Source organism: Cuculus canorus, chromosome W (genome assembly GCF_017976375.1).
Source record: "Cuculus canorus isolate bCucCan1 chromosome W, bCucCan1.pri, whole genome shotgun sequence".
Lineage (NCBI taxonomy): Eukaryota > Metazoa > Chordata > Aves > Cuculiformes > Cuculidae > Cuculus > Cuculus canorus.
In genome coordinates, this window is record NC_071440.1 from 21,883,145 (window position 1) to 21,907,314 (window position 24,170).

At 43.5% G+C, this 24,170-nt stretch overlaps 1 protein-coding gene across 2 annotated transcripts in view; it reads left to right on the forward strand.

Annotated features, from left to right (window-relative positions):
* The first annotated feature begins 5,162 nt into the window (after positions 1 to 5,162).
* The window catches only part of LOC128850269 (ras GTPase-activating protein 1-like), a 120,992-nt gene continuing 101,984 nt past the window's right edge, over positions 5,163 to 24,170 (forward strand). The window contains exons 1-3 of one of the 2 annotated variants that reach the window (XM_054053283.1): positions 5,163 to 5,396; positions 5,451 to 5,629; positions 22,817 to 22,966. In XM_054053283.1, coding sequence (XP_053909258.1) covers positions 5,163 to 5,396; positions 5,451 to 5,629; positions 22,817 to 22,966 — 563 coding nt within the window. Of the gene's footprint in view, positions 5,630 to 22,816; positions 22,967 to 24,170 lie in introns of both variants that reach the window. The other variant, XM_054053282.1, reaches the window with a different exon arrangement.

The following is a 24,170-nucleotide window of genomic DNA, read 5'->3' on the forward strand; positions in this document are numbered from 1 at the left end:
GGGAAGAGGCAATAGAAAAAAGAAACTGCAAGTCTTCATGAAGGATTTTATTATACTTATCTTTCCATCAAGTTTATTGAGATTGCTACAGTGGTAGTTATAGAAAGAAACTTGCACTAGAGGCAGAGCAGTTCTGTGTTTATTTTTTGTGGAATAAAGAAATTTTATACAAGCATTATAGAAGTTTCCATGGGTCCCCATGGAAGCCAACTTGTAGGCCTTAACAGATGAAACTCATGGGTATTGATGTTACCTGCAATGCCAAGCAACCTGGGACAGACAGCTTTGCCTGTCAAATGAAAAGAAATGGTGTGTCAGGGGCAGAGATGTAACAATTTAGCTGATCAAGAAGCTCTCATATTATAAATATTTATGCTGCATTTCTTTATTACAGAAGATCACTTCTACAAAAGCAACAAGATTGTGCTAAAATAACTTTATTTGAAAATCTATGAGGAAAAGCAAACAGAACTAAGTAGAAGCCCACAGAGACAGTAAACTGTCTGATCAAATAATCTTCAGATTATTTGAAATTACATATAGAATACTGAAATGTGGTAATACAGAAATCAAAGGCATAAGAGATTGCTACTGAAGCTGCAATTTCTTAAACAGAAAAACAGCAGGGTATAAATGAGTTGGAATCCTGTAAACTGAGGACTTAAGCCTGATTCTGCTTTCATTGACGTTGGCACAAATCCAGCATAATACCACTGATATTAGTGGTGTAACCAGATGTAATTTTTTCCTGTAGTAGGCAAAATATGAAACTTCGTTTCAGCAGATAAAAGGATGTTGGCTGGAAAGCTGTGAAAGTGGGAGTATTAGTTTGTTTTAGTGACCTCAGGAGAAATTAACTTAATACTTTTGGGTAATACAAAGCTTTGAAAACCTGAATGTTTAGATGCCTTCTGAGAACTCTTGAGAGACTTGCAAGTGACAACATGCTATTTTTTGTTAGCTCTTTTAATAATGGGAAAAAAATAAAACCAAAAGATATATACATGTTATATTGTCTGGTCACAGAACATCTTATTCATGGAGTTACTTACGCATAAGGTGAACCTAACATGCAAGTAAACCCACTGAAGTTAGCAGAATTAACTGATGGCAAAGATAAGCTTGAGTGTGAAAGCTCATAGACTTGGGTAATAAGAAAAAAATCACTATAATTTCAGAGAAGTGCAGATTAAACACATTTTTAGTAGCAATGTAGTTGCTACTCTTACAAGATAAAGAAGATCTTGTGGATTGTAGTATGCATTTTTAATCTTATTGCTGGAATACCAGGTCTTTGTAAAGTTTTGTAATAATTTACAAAGGACTGGCTTCTATGAGAAGATGCCAGAGGCTGCTCCCATGTCAGACAGAGCCAGTTCCAGCATGGACCTGCTGCTGGCCAAAGCTGAGCCAATCGGCAACAGTGGTAGCTCCTCTGTGATTTAAGAAGGGGAGAAAAACTTGCACAACAGCAGCCAGAAGAGAGGAGTTAGAATACATGAAACAACACTGCAAAGACCAAGGTCAGTGAAGAAGGAGTGGGAGGAGCAGAGATTGCCCTGCAGCCCATGGTGAATACCATGGTGAAGCAGATGTCCACCCTGCAGTCTGTGGAGGACCCCACACTGGAACAGGTGGATGTGACCTGAAGGAAGCTGCATCCTGTGGAGAGCCTGTGCTGGAGCAGGCTCCTGGCAGGAACTGCAGCCTGTAGAGAGGAGCCCATGCTGGAGAAGGTTTTCTGGCAGGAACTGTGGCCCCGTGGGGGATCCATGCTGGAGCAGTCTTTTCCTGAAAGACTACACCTCATAGACAGGACCCGTGCTGGAGCAGTTCCTGAACAACTGCAGCCCATGGAAAGGACTCATGTTGGAGAAGTTTATGAAGAACTGTCATCCATGGATGGGATCCCACACTGGAGCAGGGGAAGAGAGTGAGGAGGAAGGAGTGGCAGAGACAAGACATGATGAACTGACCGCAATCTCCATTCCCCATCTCCCCGTGCCACTTTCAGGGGGAGGAGGTAGAGGAGTTGGGAGTGAAATTAAGCCTAGGAGGAAGAGAGGGGTGGGAGAAGATTTGGTTTTATTTTTATTTCTCATTATTCTACTCTGTGGTTAATTGCCAATAAATTAAATTAATTTCCCCATGTCAAGTTTGTTGTGCCTATGATGGTAACTGCTGAGTGATCTCCCTGTCCTTATCTTGACCCAAAAGGCTTTTGTTGATGGAGAGGGAATCATAGAGTGGCTTGGTGGGCACCCAGCAGCCAGACAAGGTCAACCCACCACACTATGAGGTCCAACAAAAAAAACCCAAGACTGTGCCTATAATTCTTTTTATTTAACAAATTAAGAAAATCAACTACAATCATCTTCAAAATAGTTCCCTTCTGAGCTGACCCACAGCTGCATACGATGCTGCCAAGGTTCAAAGCAATTCCACAGATCATTTACTGTTGAGGATCTCTGTTGGTTTTGCTTTCACATCTTCTAATAACAAAAAAAAAATGGGTTCCTTGACTGACTTGATCTTTGGGAAGAGGTAGAAATCACAGGGAGCCACGTCTGGTGAATAGGGTGGGTGCTGAAGCACAGAGATGTTAGCTAAAAAATGCTTCACAGACTAAGCATTGTGGGCTGGCGTGTTGTCTTGGTGCAAAAAATCCACCCGTTTCTCCACAATTCTGGTAATTTCCTTCTCACGTGTTCGCACAATTTCATCAAGACTTTAATGTAATACTGCTGATTTACCATCTGGCTGCTGGGAACCCACTCTGCCATCACAATACCCTGGATATTGAAGAAAGCAATCAACATAGCCTTGAACTTTGAATGACCCGTGATTTTTTTGGTCTTGGAGATGTTTCTGACTTCATTGCATTGTCACTTGGTTTCCAGATCATATGTAAATATCCAAGTTTCATCACAAAGTAATTACCAAATTCAACAAATCTGGTTAATTCTCAATGTGATGCAAAAGGTCCAAACACAATTCCTCACAATGTTCTTTTTGTTCATCTGACACCATTTTTGGAACCATTTTTGCACAAACCTTTTTCACATTCAATTCTTCTGTTACAATATGTTGAACACTTTCCCTGTCCCAATGAACTTTCTCAGCTATTGCTCAAGCACCCAATCTTCTGCCTTAGAATCATAGAATCACCAGGTTGGAAAGGACCCACTGCATCATCGAGTCCAACCATTCCTAACACTCCCTTAAACCATGTCCCTAAGCACTTCATCCACCCGTTCCTTAAACACCTCCAGGGAAGGTGACTCAACCACCTCCCTGGGCAGACTGTTCCAGTGCCCAATGACTCTTTCTGTGAAGAATGTTTTTCTGATATCCAACCTGAACCTCCCCTGGTGGAGCTTCAGCCTATTCCCCCTTGTCCTGTCCTCTGTCACTTGGGAGAAGAGCCCAGCTCCCTCCTCTCCACAACATCCTTTCAGGTAGTTGTAGAGAGCAATAAGGTCTCCCCTCAGCCTCCTCTTCTCCAGGCTAAACAACCCCAGCTCTCTCAGCCGCTCCTCGTCAGACGTTCTCCAGCCCCCTCACCAGCTTCGTTGCTCTTCTCTGGACACGCTCCAGAGCCTCAACATCCTCCTTGTGGTGAGGGGCCCAGAACTGAACACAGTACTCAAGGTGTGGTCTCACCAGTGCCGAGTACAGAGGGAGAATCACCTCCCTGGACCTACTGGTCACACCGTTTCTGATACAAGCCAAGATGCCATTGGCCTATTGGAATTGCCTTTTGGAATTGGCCTATTGCCATTGCCTTTTGGAATCACATCTCACACTTTTTCAATGTTGTAATCAGTAACTGCTGTGCGTGAGTGGCCTGGGCAATCATCATCCTTCACGCTTTCTCTGCCTTCCAAAAATCATTGGTGCCATTCAAAAATGCATGCATGAGACATGCATTCTCCACCGTAAGCCTCAATAACTGAAAAGTTTCCATTGCGGATTTCTTTGGTTTCACAAGAAACTTGATATTCGCTCACTGGTCACTCTTGCACACTGACATTTTCCAACTGAGGGTAAGAAAATATCTGTATTTGAACATGTGAACACTTGCACTGAGTGAAGGGGTCGAGCTGAGCCTTGTTCTCACTGTGACAGGTTAGAACATCTTCTAGAACCAGCTCTTTGTCTCTCCCCTCCCACTCCAATTTTACCCAGAAACTAACCCACCAGAAAGGGCCCACTTGTGGCTCAAAGCACACCATTTTCTGAATAAGCACGTGAATACCCAGTGAGACCTCCATCACCGTGTATACAATGGCTGGGCATAAAACCCAATTTCCTCTTGACCCCCTGCCACCCCTGCCCAGATTCTGCTGCCCCCTCCCCAGCCACCCCACCGAGCATGCCTGCCCTTCCTTCACACTTACAACATCCATGCTAGTGGATCCCCCGCCTCATTAGACCTCTTTTCCCTGTAGGCAGCAGCATAGCACTGAGCAAATTCCTCCTTTTATTTATTTTTTTTTCTCTCGCTGCAAGGACCCCTTCACGCTTTGGTAGTGCAAGAAGCTTGCACAGTTGTTCTCAACTTTGGTGCTGTAACTCGGGAGAGGAATAAACTTCAGCATAATCTGGGGATATCCACCTTTTCCTGTTTGGGTGTTATGTCATTGTCTTGCTTTTCTTTTCCCGAGATGAGGATAGTGAAGGACTCCTTATTCTTCTCTCCCATCTCTGTGTCCCTTACACCCCTCAGCAGAGAGTAGGAAATCTCCCCCCATCTTCTCTCCCAGCTACCGCGCGATGAGATGAGCAATATAACGCGCAAGTGCGGCTCACCCATCTGCTCTTTTCTCTATCGCTAACTAGCTAGCTTCCTTCCTTTCTTTTTTGCCCCGCCCATGCAGTCGCGCGCCATCACTAGCTCTTGGAGGAGTAGGACGAGAATGTAGAGCTGTGTCTCTGTAGGAGTTGCTTCCCCTCGCGGCCGCAGGATAAGGCAGCAGTGCTGGGGCCTTGTGGACTTACTTTAGGTGCCCAGACAGCTATTGTTCGGAGCCCGTCTCTGCTGGAGAAATCTTTCCCTTGTCCCAGATCCGCTCCCTGGAGGCGGAGGCGCGGGGAGGGGGAAGTCGCCACCTCCCGCGGCGGTCGCGGGGGGGGGCAGGTAGGAGGGGGCGAGGCTCAACATGATGGCGGCCGAGGCCGGGACTGAGGAGAGTGGCTCGATTACCTCCGTCGGGATGGTGGGAGCCATTGGCGAAGCTGAGTCGGAACGCTACCCTAGCTTATGCCGAGGCAAGGAGCTGGGGCCACAGGGCCCCTTCCTGTTGGGCTCTGGCGGGGACAGCCCAGGCGTTGGCGGTCCGGCTTTGTGCTCGGCGCTGGGGCTCTTTGTGCTAGGCTCGGGGCCTGCCCCTCTGGTGTCTGGAGGTGGTGGCGCCGTGGAAACAACTGGCCAGGGCCAGGGGCCAGAGGTGTCCGGTGGGGTGCTGCCCCGACCCGAACCCAGCACCGTCGCCGTTCCCCCGCTGCCGCCACAGTCACCTTCCTTGGCGGGGGGGCTGGGGACCGCGGACGAAGGCGACTCGTTGGATGGGCCGGAGTATGAAGAGGAAGAGGTGGCCATCCCACTCAACGCTCCCCCAACGAATCAGTGAGTAGAAGCTCTTCCGTGCCCTCCTGAGCGCTTCCCCTGAGGGGGGGGGGGGGGGCGCCGTGGGGAACGCCGTGTCAGGCTCACTATGTTTTCTCAGTGGCAAGCGTATGTAAAACTCCTGTGGAAGTGTCGCAGGAGTTTTTAATTAGGGTATGTTTAGAGAGAAGAGGTAATTGAAAAAAGAAACTACAAGTCTTCATGAAGATTTTTATTATACTTATATATTTATATATATTTTTTATTATACTTATTCTTCCATCAGGTTAATCGAGACTGCTACAGTGCTAGTTATAGAAAGAATCTTGTATTAGAGGCAGAGCAGTTCTATGTTTAAATTTTGTGAAATAAATAAATAAATCAGATAATGTTATATAGAGCTCGTGTAACTAGTGAGTGAATTATGTAAGGTGGGGTGGGGTGTGTGGAATGGAAACGGGTCCCTGCTCGGGGCAGCAGAAGATTGCTCTCCCAGCCTCCCTCACCTTCCCAGTTGCACTTATACAACAGGTATAAAGATCAGGAACTTGATCCAGGGGGTTGCCTAGGGTCAGTCAGCCTCCGTTAAGAAAAAAAGGAGGGAGATGGTTGTAGGCAATTCCCTTGTGAGGGGAAGAGGAACCAATGTGCTGACCGGACCCTTCCCATATGGAGATCTGCTGCCTCCCTGGGGCCTGGGTTAGAGATGTTACTAGGAAACTCCCTGGTCTGGTAGAGCCCTCTGATTATCACCCACTATTGGTTATACAGGTTGGCAGTGAGGAGTTTGCAGAGAGAAGTCCAAAAGCCATCAAAAGGGACTTCAGGGCACCGGGGTGAGGGGTTGACTTAGTTGCCATCACAGAAACACGGTGGGATGATTTGCATGAGCAGAGTGCTGCAGTGGATGGCTATAAGCCCTTCAGAAGGGACAGGCAGGGAAGGACAGGCGGTGGGGTGGCTCTGTATGTTAGGAAGGGGTTTGATTGTACAGAGCTCAACGACTGTGATAACATTGAGTGCTTATGGGTAAGGATGAGGAGGAAGGCCAACAAGGCAGATATTCTGCTGGGATTCTGTTATAGACCACTCAACCAGGATGAAGAGGTAGATGAAGCATTCTGCAAGTGGCTGGCAGAAGTGTCGCAATCACTACCCCTTGTTCTTGTGGGGGGCCAGGAAGCAGGGCATGGCTTCTTCAGATGACCAACACAGATCAGCCAATGGGCTTGGGGAATTCAGAATTCTCTGTTCAGGCTGTTCTCTTTAGTTGTTGAGTTCCGGTAACACTATCTGGACATTTTAACAAATTATCACACATCCTAGCTCTGTTCCAGTTCTGTCCTTGGTGTGCAGGGGGCATGCAGATAAGGCAGGCAGTAAGGCAATGCTAGCCTCACAATCCTGAGTGAGACTTAATCGTGGTCTGTTCAGTGTGTGCTTTTTCATTTGAGTACAGAAGTAGTATGTTCATGCTGTAGCTTAATGGTAGTTGGGAGGCACAGGATGCTAGGGAATAGTGGGCAGTTCTGTGTGTGTTTTGATCTTTTCTTTGCACTCTCTACCCCATCTGCAAAGCTCACTGCCAGAGTTTGATGGAAGGCTGAAATGGTGTTACGGAAATGCCTACAAAATTAATGAATGAATGATACTTAATTTAGTAGTAAACCAGCGTTATGTGTAATAGTTCAGTTGTTTATGTCATAGAATCATAGAATACTTAGAGTTGGAAGGGACCTTAAAGATCATCTAGTTCCAACCCTCCTGCCATGGGCAGGGACATCCCACTGTATCAGGCTGCCCAAGGCCCCATCCAGCCTGGCCTTGAACACCTCCGGGGATGGGGCATCCACAACCTCCCTTGGCAACCTGTTCCAGTGCCTCACCACTCTCATGGTGAAGAAATTCTTCCTTGTATCAAGCTGAAATCTGCCCCTCTCCAGTTTATATCTGTTCCCCCCTGTCCTGTCACCACAAGCCTTTATGAATAGTCCCTCTCCAGTGTCTCACCACTCTCATGGTGAAGAAATTCTTCCTAATGTCTAATCTAAATCTGCCCCTCTCCAGTTTATACCCGTTATACCCGTTATGATAACGGGTTGGTCAAGCAAGACTTCCCCTTGGTGAAGCCCTGCTGACGACTGGTGTTTTTTTCTCATCCTTCATGCACCTGGAAGTGGTTTCCAGGATTAGTTGCTCTGTCACCTTCTCCAGGGATTCAGATGAGGCTGACTGGCCTGTAGTTCCCTGGATCCTCTTTCTTGAAGCTAGGAGTGATATTTGCTTTCTTCTGGTCTTTAGGCGCATCTCCCAATCACCATGATCATTCAAATATTATTGAGATTGGCCGTATGATGACCTTGGTGCTTGTGGGCACATCCCATCAGGGACCATGACCTTATGAGCAACTGGTTTGCTTAAGTATTCCCTGACCCGATCATCTTCCTCCAGAGGACATCTTCCTTGCTCTGGCCTTTCACCTTGGTCTCTGGGACTTGGGATGCCTGAAGGCTGGTCTTGCCAGTAAAGAGTGAGGCAAAGAAGGCATTCAGTACCTCAGCCTTTTTCCATGTCCTGTGGCTCCAGCTTCCCCCGCCCCATTCAGCAGTGGGCCCATATTTTCCCTAGTCTTCATCTTGCCACATGTATTTATAGAAGCCTTTCTTGTTGCCTTTGGTGGAAATGATCCTTGAATATTAATCAGCTTTTTTGGGCTCCTCTTCCCTTCAAGGTTTTATCCCATGGAACTTTTCCAAGCAAATCCCCGAAGAGTCCAAGACTGCTCTTCTGAAATGTGGTGCTGTGATCTTGCAAATTCCCCCCTGAACTCTGTCATGTCATGGTTACTGCAGCCAAGGCTGCCTTTGACTGTCACGTACCCAATGAGCCTTTTTCATGTTTGTGGGTATGAGGTCCAGCAGAGCACCTCTTGCTCTCCAGGAAATGCAGGATTGCTTATGTCCTGCTGTGTTTTTCCTCCAGCAGATATCAGGGTGATATCTGTGATTCTGTTTCACAGTTAATGTGGTTAGCAGGTAACCTTTTCTCTTCAGTTAACAAGTGTCTTTTACTGTTATTGAATTGGAGAGGGAAGATGAAGAGAAACTTTTTTTTTTTTTCCAAGTTGCTGGGTATTTTGTTGATTTGGCTAGATCTTATAATTTATGTACTTGGAGAATAGAATTGTATATAAATATAGTTTTGCTTCTGTCTGAATAAATGGTGTCAGAAATGTTGTTTTAAAGGAATGGTTAGAATTTATTTTAAAAGAATGGAACAAAATTCTATTTGAAACTTATGTTGGAAGTGAATTGGAAGTGAAGCAGTAAGTAGACTGAACATAAGTACATATATAAATGGAAGCTTCAGATTCAGAAAAACAGAAGAGGAACAACGTTTGATGCTGGAAAAAGTTTGAAGAGGAATTTTCCATGGTGTTTTTTTTAGTCAATATTTCTAATTACCACCACTCAAAGGTTACTTAATTTAAACGATGAATAGAGACTCTTAAACTGCTACAAATCATTGGGGTGGGTTATTGTTGGTTCTGTGACTTTTTTATTATTTTTTAAAGGAAGTTGGAATAACATTGAGATACAAACACATACATCCCTCCTTAACTAATGAATATCTCATAAGCAATTAATGATAAACATCACAACAAAAATATTTGAAGACTGTAAAGAAGATGCAGATTTTAAAAAAATAACCAGCTGTGCTATAACTAAATAAAATTAAACACAAAAAAAAGTAATTAATAGCAACCTGGGCAAATGACATACTACATTAGCAGAGGCAACCAGTAGAGGTTTCTACATTTAGTCTAGTATCTATGCTAAAAAATAAGAAATAACTGTAAATAATGTATTCAATTTAAATTCCTGCTAATAAATAGAAAAATGCTTAAAATCCACATTTCAGTAGTTTAACACAAAAGAAAACTGTTATAAAATTTCTCATTTTACTCACTAATTTCTGTAGTTGTGGGGTGTGTGTGTTTGGTTTGAGTAGGATTTTTTTTTGCAGTGGGGTGAGGGTGCAAATTTTAGTACTCAGATTTGTGAACGCACTTGTCATACCAAAAAGTAGAAAACACCATGTCTGTTCATATTGCTATGAAATAAATGTCAACATACAAAGCCAGTTAGAAATAACTGATTTAGGTAAGACAGTTAACAGTTTTTAAAAGATTTGTATTACACAAGTACTAGGAAAAAAAGTATATAAGTTGAAATAACTTTTGACCAGACAATCCAAAGAAACAATCCGTATGTAAATTGATGGCATCAAGAGGGCCTGAATTTTTCCAGCCACACAGAAGTTGGACAGCAGTCCTAAGTAATAACACTTCTTTAAAAATGTTATGAACTATCTGGAAAAGCAACTTGGAGAAGTGAGAAAAAATTGTCAGACAGATTGAACTATTCCTTTAGTCATAATTAGTTAAAGGTCTGATTCTTGCAATGATTGGGTTCTTTCTTATAAGCCCCCTTTAAGTACTGAAAAGCCGCAATAAGGTCTCCTTGGAGTCTTCTCTTCTCCAAGCTGAACAACTCCAACCCTCTCAGCCGCTGCTCATATGGGAGGTGTTCTGAGCCTTGGATCATTTTAGTAGCCTCCTCTGGACCTGCTCTACCAGGTCCATATCTTTCTTGTGCTGAGGGCTCCAGAGCTGAACGCAGGACTCCAGGTGAGGTCTCACCAGAGCAGAGTTGAGGGGCAGAATCCCCTCCCTTACCCTGCTGGCCATGATTCTTTTGATGCAGCCCAGGATACGGTTGGCCTTCTGGGCTGTGAGCGCACATTCCTGGCTCATGTCAAGCTTCTCATTGACCAGCACCCTCAAGTCCTTTTGTGCAGGGTTGTTCTCAATCACATCATCCCCCAGCCTGTATTGAAAACGCGGATTGCCCTGACCCAGGTGTAGGACCTTGACTTGGCCTTGTTGAATCTCATGAGGTTCTCAGAGGCCCACTTCTCCAGCTGGTGCAGGTTCCTCTGGATGACATCCCATCCTTCCAGTGTGGCAACTGTACCACTCAGCTTTGTGTCATCTGCAAACTTGCTGAGGGTGCACTCAATCTCGCTGTCAATATCATTGACGAAGGTATGAAACAGCACTGGTCCCAGTACGGACCCCTGAGGGACACCATTCGTCACAGATCTCTGTCTGGACTTAAAGCCATTGACCGCTACTCTCTGAATATGACCATCCAACCAGTTTCTTATCCACCATACCGTCGACCTATCAAATCCATATCTCTCCAATGTAGAGAGAAGGATGTTAGCCTCTGGACCGGACAGGCGCACACTCTCCTGGGTTGAAAACTGGTTGTATGGCCGGGCCCAGAGAGTGGTGGTAAATGGAGTTAATTCCAGCTGAAGGCCAGTTACAAGTGGGGTTCCCCAGGGCTCGGTACTGGGTCCAGCCCTGTTTAATGTCTTTATCAATGACCTGGGTGAAGGCATTGAGTGCACCCTTAGCAAGTTTGCAAATGACACTAAGCTGGGTGGCAGCGTGGATCTGCTGGAGGGCAGGGAGGCTCTGCAAAGGGACCTGAACAGGCTGGACCGCTGGGCTGAGGCCAATGGCATGAGGTTTAACAAGGCCAAATGCCGGGTCCTGCACTTGGGGCACAACAACCCTATGCAGTGCTACAGACTGGGGGAAGAATGGCTGGAGAGCTGCACGGAAGAGAAGGACCTGGGGGTGCTGGTTGACAGCCGACTGAACATGAGCCAGCAGTGTGCCCAGGTGGCCAAGAAGGCCAATGGCATCTTGGCTTGGATCAGAAACGGTGTGACCAGCAGGTCCAGGGGGGTGATTCTCCCTCTGTACTCAGCACTGGTGAGACCGCACCTTGAATTCTGTGTTCAGTTCTGGGCCCCTCACCACAAGAAGGATGTTGAGGCTCTGTTCGGTGTCCAGAGAAGAGCAACGAAGCTGGTGAATGGGCTGGAGAACAAGTCTTACGAGGAGCGGCTGAGAGAGCTGGGGTTGTTTAGCCTGGAGAAGAGGAGGCTGAGGGGAGACCTTATTGCTCTCTACAACTACCTGAAAGGATGTTGCGGAGAGGAGGGAGCTGGGCTTTTCTCCCAAGTGACAGGGGACAGGACAAGGGGGAATGGCCTGAAGCTCCGCCAGGGGAGGTTCAGGCTGGATATCAGAAAAAAATTCTTGATGGCAAGAGTCATCGGACACTGGAACAGTCTGCCCAGGGAGGGGATTGAGACACCTTCCCTGGAGGTGTTTAAGGGACGGGTGGATGAGGTGCTGAGGGGCATGGTTTAGGGAGTGTTAGGAATGGTTTGGCTCGATGATCCAGTGGGTCCCTTCCAACCTAGTGATTCTATGATTTTATGTTGTGGGGGACTGTGTCAAAGGCTTTACAGAAGTCCAGATAGATCACATCTGTTGGTTTTTCTGTGTCCACTGCTGTGGTCTCTCCATCATAGAGAGCCACTATGTTTGTCTCTTGTTTGGTCTTGTTTTATTTTGTTGGCAACATTATATATATATGGTGCAATTTAAGAGGAATCATAAAAGGAATTAATTCCTTTTCCATACATGAGTCTGTTAGTAGAATAGATAACATTAGAGACTTAGTAAGATACATGCTTGACTATTTGCTTAGTCCAGAAGATGCTACAGAAATGTAACAAATAGCCACTGTTGTAATCATGTTATATTTATAGAATCATAGAACGTTTAGGTTGGAAAAGACCTTTAAGATCATTGAGTCCAACCATAAAACTGACACTGCCAAGTCCACCACTAAAACCATGTCCCTAAGCAAACACATCTGCCCGTCTTTTAAATACCTCCATGGATGGGGACTCAACCACTTCTCCGGGCAGCCTGTGCCCGTGCCTGACAATCCATTTGGTAAAGTAGTATTTCCTCATGTCCAGTCTAAACCTCTCCTGGTGTAACTTGAGGTTGTTTCTTCTCGTCCTATCACTTGTTACTTGGGAGAAGAGATGAATGCCCACCTTGCTACAGCCTCCTTTCAGGGAGTTGTAAAGGGCAATAAGGTCTCCCGTCAGCCTCCTCTTCTCCAGGCTAAGCAGCCCCAGTTCCCTCAGCCGCTCCTTGTAAGACTTGTTCTCCAGCCCCTTCCCTAGCTCTGTTGCCCTCCTCTGCTCCAGCCCCTCAAGATCCTTCTTGTACTCAAGGGCCCAACACTGAACACAGGATTCGAGGAGGGGCCTCACCAGGGCCAAGTACATGGGGACGATCACTTCCCTGCTCCTGCTGGCCACACCATTTCTGCTACAAGCCAGGATGCTGTTTGTCTTCTTGGCCACCTTGGCACACAGCTGGCTCATATTCATCCAGCTGTCAAACAGCACCTCCAGGGTCCTTTTCCCCCGGGCAGCTTTCCAGCCACTCTTCCCCAAGCCTGTAGCACTGCACGGGGTTGTTGTGACCCAAGTGCAGGACCCAGCACCTAGCCTTGTTGCATCTCGTACAATTGGCCTCGGCCCATCGATCCAGCCTGTCCAGGTCCCTCTGCAGAGCCTTTCTACCTTCAAACAGATCAACACTCCCACACCACTGGGTGTCTTCTGCAAACTTACTGAGGGAGCACTCAACCCTCTCATCCAGATCATTGATAAAGACATTAAACAGAACTGGCCCCAACACTGAGCCCTGGGGACACCGCTTGTGACCAGCCACCAACTGGATTTGCCTCCATTCACCACAGCTCTCTGGACCTGGCCATCCAGCCAGTTTTTTACCCAGCAGAGTGCGCCTGTCCAGGCCATGAGCAGTCAGTTTCTCCAGGAGAATGCCGTGGGCAACAGTGTCAAAGGCTCTACTAAAGTCAAAGCAGACAACATCCACAGCCTTTCCCTCATCCACTAGGCAGGCCACCTGGCCACAGAAGGAGAACAGGCTGGTCAAGCAGGACCTGCCTTTCCTAAACCCATGCTGACTGAGCCTGGTCCCCTGCTTGTCCTGTACATGCCATTTGATGGCTCTCAAGGTGCTCTGCTCCATAACCTTCCCTGGCACCAAGGCCAGGCTGACAGGACTGTAGTTCCCCGTATCCTCTTTCTGACCCTTCTTGTAGACGGGCATCACATTTGCTGACCTCCAGTCAACTATGACCTCCCCGGTTAGCCAGGACTGCTGACAAATGATGGAAAGTGGATTGGTGAGCGCTTCCACCAGTTCCTTCTGCATTTTCAGGTGGATCCTATCCGACCTCATAGACTTGTGTGTGTCTAGGGGGTGTAGCAGTTTGTTAACCAACTCCTCTTGGATTATGGGGGCTCCATCCTCCTCCCTGTCCGTGTCTTCCAGATCATGGTGCTGGGTACCCAGAGAACAACTGGTCTTACTGTCAAAGACTGAGGTGAAGAAGGCATTAAGTACCTCAGCCTTTTCCTCTTCCTCCAGTCAACTATGACCTCCCTGGTTAGCCAGGTCTGCTGATAAATGATGGAAAGTGGATTCGCGAGCACTTCCGCCAAAGGAGGAATTCTTATGATATACCTCCACAAACTGAAGTCTTAAAATATATGTCATTGATCAGTGAAGATAAAAATATGCAATAAAATACAAGAATTTGAGAGAAACTATTAGTCAACTAATCCTATTTCTCTTAAAGGAAAAGCTTAACATCTAATATCATGTTACCTCTCTCACCAGTTTCCAGAAGGCGTTGTTTTAAAGATATTTCAAAACAAATTACAGTACAAAAGGTTAAACGTGTCTGACTCTACTTAGTTTTCTACTTAGCATTTGACTTCTTTACAAAGCTTATGAACAATTCAAAAACAAAAGGAAAAAACCACATTGAACTGTTGAGAAACTCAGATGAGTGTATTGGTTTCTTATACTTTTATTTTATTTTTCTTTAACAGGTCAATATTCTGATAGACTCCTTTAAAAATCTCTCTTCTCAGTTCAGTTGTTGAAACTATATTATTTCTCCCAAACAGGAACATAAAATGTATACTAAGATTCATCTTCAAAGATGAAATTCAAAGTTTTTAAGCATATAGTACTGCAAGGGAAGCCAGAAAATAATATAAATTTAAGGATCTAGACTAGATCTCTTGGGATATTTTCTACCAGATTCCTTATAAAATCCATGGTCTGTTATTCAGAGATTAGGCTTCTAGATGAAATTTAATGTTTCATGTTTTATTATTAAATCAAACTCAAATGAAACACATAGGACTAATAAATACAGTTTTCTGTAATAACAGAAATTTCTGAAGGACAAGATGACAAGATAAAGATTTCCCTTCCCAGTATTTTATATCACTCAACAACTTCCCCAAAACATACTACTTCAGCCAAAAAGAATTTAGTTTTGATGGACTCGTACACTGTCTGTCAATCATATGCTGCATGAGCACATGCCCACATCCAAGTTGGAGAGGGGAGGGATTTGGAGAACTTTCAACTAAAATACTGATATTTAAGTGAAACAGAAATACATAAGGAATGTTTAATCAAAAAAAATATCACTTTTAGGAAACAAAATATCAGTAACATTGTTGAGCAATGGAAATTTCACCCGTTTTTTGGAAGGCTGCAATTGGCAAAGAATAAGCTTTGGTGAAAATGACACTTCCAGTCTGTGGGACCCAGTGGACATGTACCTATATTTAGCTGAAATAACTTTAAGACTGCCATCCTGGAGGCTGAAAAATGTTTTGTGTACCATCTGCCCTTCTAATAACAAAAAAATATATACTCTGTAGTCAACAAATAAAACCAAAAAACATATCTGTTCTATGAAGAACAGTATGAGCAAACAAATTAGTTTCCTTTGAATAGTTATTTCTTCACATATTTAATGGATCCAAGAAGGAAAGATTCTTTAAGATTTGAAAAGTATAAGGATCCCTTTCTTGGAAAGTAGTCTTTAATGGTTTCCTGTTTTCCGAGATGCCAGAAACAATTTTACAGTGGACATTTTGTGAAGATGAACATTATACTGCAGCACACCACTTGCTGACTAACATTCAAGCACTTCCCAGAACATAACTCATTTACACTAAATGAGAATAAATTAATGTATATAATTTGCAAATGGTAAAATAATCCTAGTTACAATTTCAGATAAAGGGCTATTTCTTTTTATTATTTTTTATTCAAAGAATCATAGAACTGGTCTTACTGTCAAAGACTGAGGTGAAGAAGGCATTAAGTACCTCAGCCTTCTCCTCTTCCTTTGTCACGTAAGTTTCTCCCCTCATCCAATAAAGGCTGGAGATTCCCCTTAGCCCTCCTTTTGCTGCTGACATATTTATAGAAACGTTTGTTATTGTCCTTTACCTCAGTAGCCAGATTCAGTTCTAGTGGGGCTTTGACCCTTCTAACTTTCTCCCTGCATAACTTCACAACATCTTTGTAGTCCTCCTGAGTGTGCTGCCCCTTCTTCCAAAGGCCACTCTCCTTTTTTTCCTGAGTTACAGGCGCAGCTCTCTGTTCCACCAGTCTGGTCTTCTTCTCCGCCAGCGTGTCTTCCCACACATAGGGACAGCCTGCTCTTGTGCCTCTAATACCTTCTCCTTGCAGAATGTCCAGCCTTCCTGGACTCCTTTGCCCTTTAGGGGTGCTTCCCTGGGGACTCTCTCAGCCAGCGTCCAAACAGGCCAAAGTCTGCCCTCCAGAAGTCCAAGGTGGCAGTTCTGCTGACCTCCTTCCTCACTTCTCCAAGAATCAAAAACTATAATTTCATGGCCGCTAAGCCCAAGGTAGCCTCCAACCATCACATCACCCACAAGTCCTCCTCTGTTCTTGAACAGCAGGTCTAGCGGGGCACCTTCCCTAGTTGGTTCACTCACCAGTTGTGTGAGGAAGTTGTCTTCCACACACTCCAGGAACCTCCTAGACTCTTTCCTCTCTGCTGTGTTGGATTTCCAGCAGACGTCTGGTAAGTTGAAGTCCCCCACAAGAACAAGGGCCAGTGATTGAGCTACTTCTGCCAGCTGCTTGCAGAATGCTTCATCTACCTCTTCATCCTGTTTGGGTGGTTCGTAACAGACTTCCACCATGATACCTGCCTTGTTGGCCTTCCCCCTCATCCTTACCCATAAACACTCGACCCTATTGTCACCATCATCAAGCACTAGACAGTCAAACCCCTCCCTAACATACAGAGCCACCCCGCCGCCTCTCCTTCCCTGCCCGTCCCGCCTGAAGAGCTTGTAGCCATCCATTGCAGCACTCCAGTTGTGTGAATTATCCGACCATGCTTCTGTGATGGCGACTACATCATAGTTTTCCAGCTGCACAAAGGCTTCCAGCTCCTCCTGTTTGTTGCCCATGCCACACACATTGGTGTAGAGGCCCTTCAGCTGGGCTGTTGACCGTGTCACCTTCTTAGAGGAACACCCCTTAATTCCTTTGAGATGTTTCACTGGTGGTTTCCCCCTGCTCATCCCTGTACAACTTCAAGTGCGCTCTGGTGAACCCAGCACATCTTGGAGATACAGGCTGCAGGCCCTCGCTAGCACCCTGTCCCTCTAACCTTGGTGTGTCCTCCCGCAGCTTGTCACAGGCAAGCCGGATATTATCCCCCTCTCCCTTCAGGTCTAGTTTAAAGCCCTGTCAATGAGCCCCGCAAGCTCCTGAGCAAAGACCCTCCTCTCCCCCTTAGAGAAAGGTGAACCCCATCAGATGCCAGCAGGCCTGGTGCTGCATAGGCCACCTCATTATCAGAGAACCCAAAATTGTGGCGATGACACCAGCTATAGAGCCATGCATTAATAGTTAAAAATGATTAATAATAATAATAATAAATAATAATAGTTAATAATGCATTAATAATTGTGTTAATTCAAATCTAGAAACAATGTTTTATTTATACCCATACATACACACACAGTTAATAGAATTGTGAAGTTGCAAGTCATTCAAAACAAGCATTATGAGTCAGATAGTTTACATCCCAATTGTTCTTTTATACACACAATTCTTTTCTTAGATCTACATGCAGTTCTTTTACATCACACTATTGGATTCAGTGTGTATATGGATCATACTCCATAGGTAACTCCCATCCTGTTCCTGTTGTAGATGTGAAGCATTGGACATTTATCAATTTAGTCATTGTTTCTATCTTGGATTTTAATGTATAAAGCTCTAAATTTCAGAGTTTTCTCATTAGAGCAGCATTTCTTCACTGATGAGATGTACTTCACTTGTGAGGCATTCTAGCATCAGAGATTAGGTGAGAGTGGAGCACAAAAGCTTGGTTAGTTTGGGCTGTAATCCAGAGCTGTGCTGCTGACTGGGAGGTGGAAACAAAATTGATATGAAGTAGGGTTCAGCACTAGTAGAAGTGGGGACTCTATATTTCAGTTTCTTGGAACACCACTGTTGCTTCCAGTGAGCAAACCTGATTGAGTGATTGGAATAATAATAGGATGAGGAGAAAGTCCAAGAAGGCTGGAGGTAGGAGAATATGAAGTGCAAGGAGAAAGTCAAGGAAACATTTGTACTTTTAATGAAATTAATGAAAATAATGGCAGACAAGACAAATAACAATTTATAAATTCTTAACTACAGCCAAACAAAAGATGGTGATTTGCACAACAGTATTGTTTCCATAGGAGCATTACTCCTAGTTTAAACAGAAAAAGGCATATCTTTGACCTGAGGGCAAAAGAATGAAGCATGTAAAAATGAGATACTTCTTGCTAAGAACTTCAATGGGTTCCAGAATTAATTTCCGAAGTTGAGCTTTCCATAAGAAAATGCTGCTTCAAGAGCCTATTTCGCTATTCACCTATTTGTTAGTGGCTTTTTTTTTTTTTTTTTTTTTTTTTTTGCAAAAGACAATCAATGTTCTTTTTAGTAAATATGTATATTGGGTAGGATTGGAAGAAATCTTTTGAGTGGCAAAGTTTGATGTTATGTAGTCACATCTTTGTCTATTTTGAAGCTTATTACACTGTTTGTCCTTATAGTACTTGAAACTTTTAGAACCTTGCTTTAACAAGGTTATTAAAATGTATTGCCTTTTGAATGTATGCTTGTTTCACCTTCTGTCCTTGTTTACTCTTTTTATTTTGATTTATTGAGGTTTTTAGTGCATATGTTTTATGTAAGCCCATAGTTTGTGTGTGCTCTGAAAGTATTTTAATGACTGGTATTGGTAACATATACAACTCCCACAGTTAATGGCTTGGCACAGTTGGTATACTGAGGGATGTCTATGAGAATGACTCTCCATTTTAATTACATGGTTCCTAATCTTGAAGTGCAGCATTGTTCTGTTTTTCTATATACTGTTTCAAAGGGATTTTCAAACAGGTAACTGAGAAAAGCAGACATTCTTTATTAGGCTTATATTTGCTTTGTACTTCCACTTAGAAAAATGTATAGGAATCAAAAAAGGATTAAAAAACACTTTCCTAGAAAAGTGTGAAACACTCTTAATTTCACGTATGCTGGATAAAGGACAATTTCTTGGCTTTTTTGGTTCCCTCCTCTCTACTTTTTTAGCTTCAGGTTCATTTGAACTCTTTTGTTTCATTATCTTACACATGCATCCATCCACTGTAGAAGTTGAAAGGTTTGCAGAGCTTTTTCTGTCAGGAAGTTTTGTAAAGTGGAGAACCACAAAGACCCAGTCAAAAATTGCTAACTAAAAATACAGATGAATTTAATAAAGCATGAGTGAAAATTATCTTAATTTAATCTTTATGAATAATGCACATACATGAAATAATGCAGCCTTGCATGATATCTGCATAAATCTAACAAAGATGGGACAAGGTTTTAAAAGTCATAGTTTGAATAAAAAAATGATGATGCTAAGAATGCAGTTAACATTTTAGGCTGAGAGAAACTAGACAGGCTAATATGAAGCTTCAACGCTAAAATATGCACATCAACACTTCAGCTATTTATTATCAGGGATGGAAAGCATAATAAAAAATAAATATATGAGAATACAGGATATCTTGGTTGTTTTCTCCTGTCTTCATGAAACTGTTCTTGAGATTTCTGTATGCCACTTGAAACTGAGAATTTTTCCTGGTTCAAGGTAATTGTATCTCTACTCCTAATGGGAATAGAAATAGGTTTACATGGGTAAACCGACGGATGTGATCTATCTGGACTTCTGTAAAGCCTTTGACACGGTCCCCCACAACATCCTTCTCTCTAAATTGGAGAGATATGGATTTGATGGGTGGACGGTACGGTGGATAAGAAACTGGTTGGACAGTCATATTCAGAGAGTAGCGGTCAATGGCTCAAAGTCCAGATGGAGATCTGTGACAAGTGGTGTCCCTCAGGGGTCCGTACTGGGACCAGTGCTGTTCATTATCTTTATCAATGATATTGACAGCGAGATTGAGTGCACCCTCAGCAAGTTTGCGGATGACACCAAGCTGAGTGGTGCAGTTGCCACACCGGAAGGATGGGATGTCATCCAGAGGGACCTGGACACACTGAAGAAGTGGGGCTGTGAGAACCTCATGAGGTTCAACGAGGCCAAGTGTAAGGTCCTGCATCTGAGTTGGGGCAATCCCCGTTTTCAGTACAGGCTGGGGGATGATGTCATTGAGAGCAGCCCTGCAGAGAAGGACTTGGGTGTGCTGGGGATGAGAAGCTCAACATGAGCCAGCAATATGCACTGGCAGCCCAAAAGGCCAACCGTATCCTGGGCTGCATCAAAAGCAGCGTGGCCAGCAGGGCGAGGGAAGTGATTCTGCCCCTCTCTTCCTCTCTTGTGACACCTCATCTGGAATACTGTGTCCAGTTCTGGAATCCTCAACATAAGAAGCATATGGAGCTGTTGGAACGGGTCCAGAGGAAGCTACAAAGATGATCAGAGGGCTGGAGCACCTTCCCTATGAGGACAGGCTGAGAGAGTTGGGGTTGTTGAGCCTGGAGAAGAGAAGGCTCAGAGGAGATCTTATAGCGACCTTCTAGTACCTGAAGGGGTTCTATGATTCTATGAAATAAGAAGTGACTAGAAAGTATAGGGATCTTGTCCTTGGCAGTGGCGAAAGATATAAATAGTAGTGGTGCGTTACTGTTTGAAATGAGTGAATTTGATAAGAGTTATAGCCAGAAGGGCAGCTTTCTTTTTATAAATAGCTAGGCAAGTGTTTTTTCTACTTTGATATCCTCCTATTGAAACTTTAATTCTTTTCATGAGACTAATATTATAGTACATCTTAGGTAAGACAATGTTTTGCATCTCTTCAGGAAAAAATTATATTTGGTGTAAAGTTGAGAGATGTTAAGCATTGCTTCTAACTGAATGCATTAAGCATTTGTCAGTTAGAACAGCATCAAATTTAAGTTATTGATCCTGACCTATAAAATTCTAAATGGTACAGAGCCTTCTAAGAGAGTGTCCTGGGTCTGGCTGGGCTGGAGTTAACTTTCTTCATAGCAGCCCCTGTGGTGCTTTGGTTTGGATTTGTGACTAAAACAGTGTTGATAACACACTTGTATTTTGCCTGTTGCTGAACAATGCTTGCATGGTGCCAAGAAGGCTTTCTTCATTTCTCACTCTGTTCTCCCTGTTCTCCGGGGAGTGGACTATGGGTGGGCAAGAGGCTGGGAGGGGACACAGCTGGGACAGCTGACCCCAACTAACCAAAGTGATATTCCATGCCATATCAAGTCATACTCAGCAATAGAAAAAAAAAAAAAAAAAAAAAAAAAAGAGAGGTGAGTGTGTCTTCCAAGGTAGCCATTGCACAGAGACTGGCTGGGTGTTGGTATGCTTGTGGGAGGTAGTGAGTGATTTGCATTGCTTCTGTTGTTTTGTTTTCTGTTCCCCCTAGTCCCCTTCTTTCATTCTTCCTTCACTTATTAAACTTGTATCTCAGTCCATGCATTTTCTTGCTTTTTCTCTTTCTATTCCCTACTCTGTTCTACTGGGGGTTAGGGAGAGTGAGCAAGCAGCTGTGCGGTTGGTTAGATGCTGGCTTGAGTCCAACCAATCACAGACATGATTGTTCTAACATTGCCTCAAGTGCTATAGAGTTGTACAGTCAAAACAACTCTTTCACTAGTTTAACTTGTTTTAATCAGGATGAGCAAAAGCGAAGAAGAGCGCTATACTAACAAGACTGCAGCTTTGCCAATGTAAATATCTATACTGGTACTACTTCTGCTGGTATATGTGATCTGCATCTGTATATTCTATTTGACTTCTGTCATTCTAAAAGAAGTTCTCAAAGACAACTTTCACTTCCTTTTCATAGAAAAAATATTCTGGCAAGATTTTTATCAACAGCTAAGCTGTTCTCTTTTTTTTCTGTTTTCATTTTTTCTTGTGTAGGTTAAGCCAAAAGACCACTTTCATATCTCTTCCAAAATGCGTTTTTTTGCAACTCTTGCAAGACATGCATGAACTAGTAGAATCAGTAGATGAATGGTCAGAAATAGTTGATAATTTAAATAGTATGAAACAGTAGCTGTATAAAGGTTTTCCTTTTTAGAGGTCTTGAGAACAACATTTGGCAACACTTGGCTTTTCTTCAATTACTCCCTCCACTGCTACCTGCCCCCCCCATTTGATTGTTAGAGGAGAAAGGTCTGACAAGAGTTTTGTAAATAAAAGAAAATTGAGGTAAAGAATGTTTGAATGATGAGTCTAACTTTTGCCTTAAACTGAAGTGTTCTTTTGTCATATTTTTGCAGTCTGTGAGTTGTTGTGCATCTGTATTTGCTTTTAATAGGCAGCATGTTGGGTTTGGGGAAACCTTTTTTTGGCTGAAATATTGTCTGGTGACTGCTGTCATTTTGCTTAGGTGCAGACTTTGATACTGTGATCTGTGTTTGTCACTTGAGAAACAGGTTATTGCTTGAATTGAAGCCTGAGTAGGCTTAAAATACAACAGCCTGAGTCAGATCATTTACCTCTGGTTCTGTTCATTTACTGAAAATGAGCAAATTGGGAAGGAAAGAAAAGGCTGGATATACAGAGCCTTTGTCCCTTTTAGATAGTTCAGAGTACTTTACTCCAGTTTGAGTTATTTGGGTAAATTGATTATCTGAACCTGTGAAGCTTTAAAAACTCTGTGTATTGGAAATAAGTCATTTGAGAGAGGTTGCACATGTAAATATCTGATAACTTTATTTGAAACAAAGGTTTGGAATTGCATCAGTTTTAACTGAGAACTTTCATTAGTTTCACAGGTCTGTTCTGTGAAAATAAACAAAAGCCTTAAATTTTAAGGACACACATTGTTACATTGTTTTTTTAGGTGGTATCATGGAAAACTGGACAGAGCAATTGCGGAAGAACGTCTTCGGCAAGCAGGAAAACCTGGAAGTTACCTTATTCGAGAGAGTGATCGGAGACCAGGTTCATTTGTGCTTTCATTCCTTAGTAAAGCAAATGTCAATCATTTTAGGTGAGAATTAAATATTTTCTTTTAAAACACTGTAACCTGTTTATTTTTGTGGTTTTAGAACTTAGTACAGTATAGAAAACAATTGTATTATAAATTGAATATTTTTTACTTTTCTTTTTATCCATGTATGGTATAGCTCTTTACTAGGGTTTAATTGTTTTAAACCATGCTACTTAAAAATTCCTTTACAGGCTAAAGAATGAAAATATGAGGAAACCAATGTCATCAGAATAGAGAAACTTGTCTAAAGCTGTTGTGACTAAGTTTACAGTAACATGCAGTCTTGTTGTTAGTAATCTGAGGAGATTGTTCTGGGTCTGTTCCTCAGTCATTGCAGCTCACAGGACATACTTGAATGTCAAAGTCATAACAAAACTGAGCGCTTCCTTTATAAGAAAGAAATAGCAAGGAGAAAAAAAGAGGTTATGTATTTAATAATATGAGGATTTGCTGGAATATTTATGCAGACCGCAATAATTATCCAGTCAATTAATACATGGCTCCATGGCTGGTGTCACCGCAATAACTTTGGGTTTTTTGATAATGGGATGGACTACATGGCACCAGGATTACAGGCTTCAGATGGGAGCCACCTTTCTCAGAGGGGGAGGAGGGTCTTTGCCCAGGAGCTTGTGGGGCTTGTAGACAGGGCTTTAAACTAGATGTGAAGGGGGAGGGGGATAACATCAAGCTAGCTTGAAACAAGTGGTGGAAGGACAGGTGTCAGGGGTCAGGTTTTAGGGAGGATACTTCTCCAAAACACCTTATAGGTAATAAAGGATCCACTGGGAAGGTGATGCAACCAGCAGCACAGCTGAAGTGCCTTTACACAAACGCATGAAGCTTGGGTAACAAGCAGGAGGAGCTGGAAGCTACCATGCTACTAGAAAGCTATGATCTAGTTGCCATCACAGAAATGTGGTGGGATGAATCCCACAACTAGAATCATAGAATCATACAATAGTTAGGGTTGGAAGGGACCTTAAAGATCATCTAGTTCCAACCCCCCTGCCATGGGCAGGAACATCCCACTAAAGCAGGCTGCGTAAGGCCCCATCCAACCTGGCCCTGAACACCTCCAGGAATGGGGCAGCCACAACCTCCCTGGGCAACCTGGGCCAGTGTCTCCCCACTCTCATAGTGAAGAAATTCTTCCTAATGTCTAGTCTAAATCTGCCCCTCTCCAGTTTATATCCATTCACCC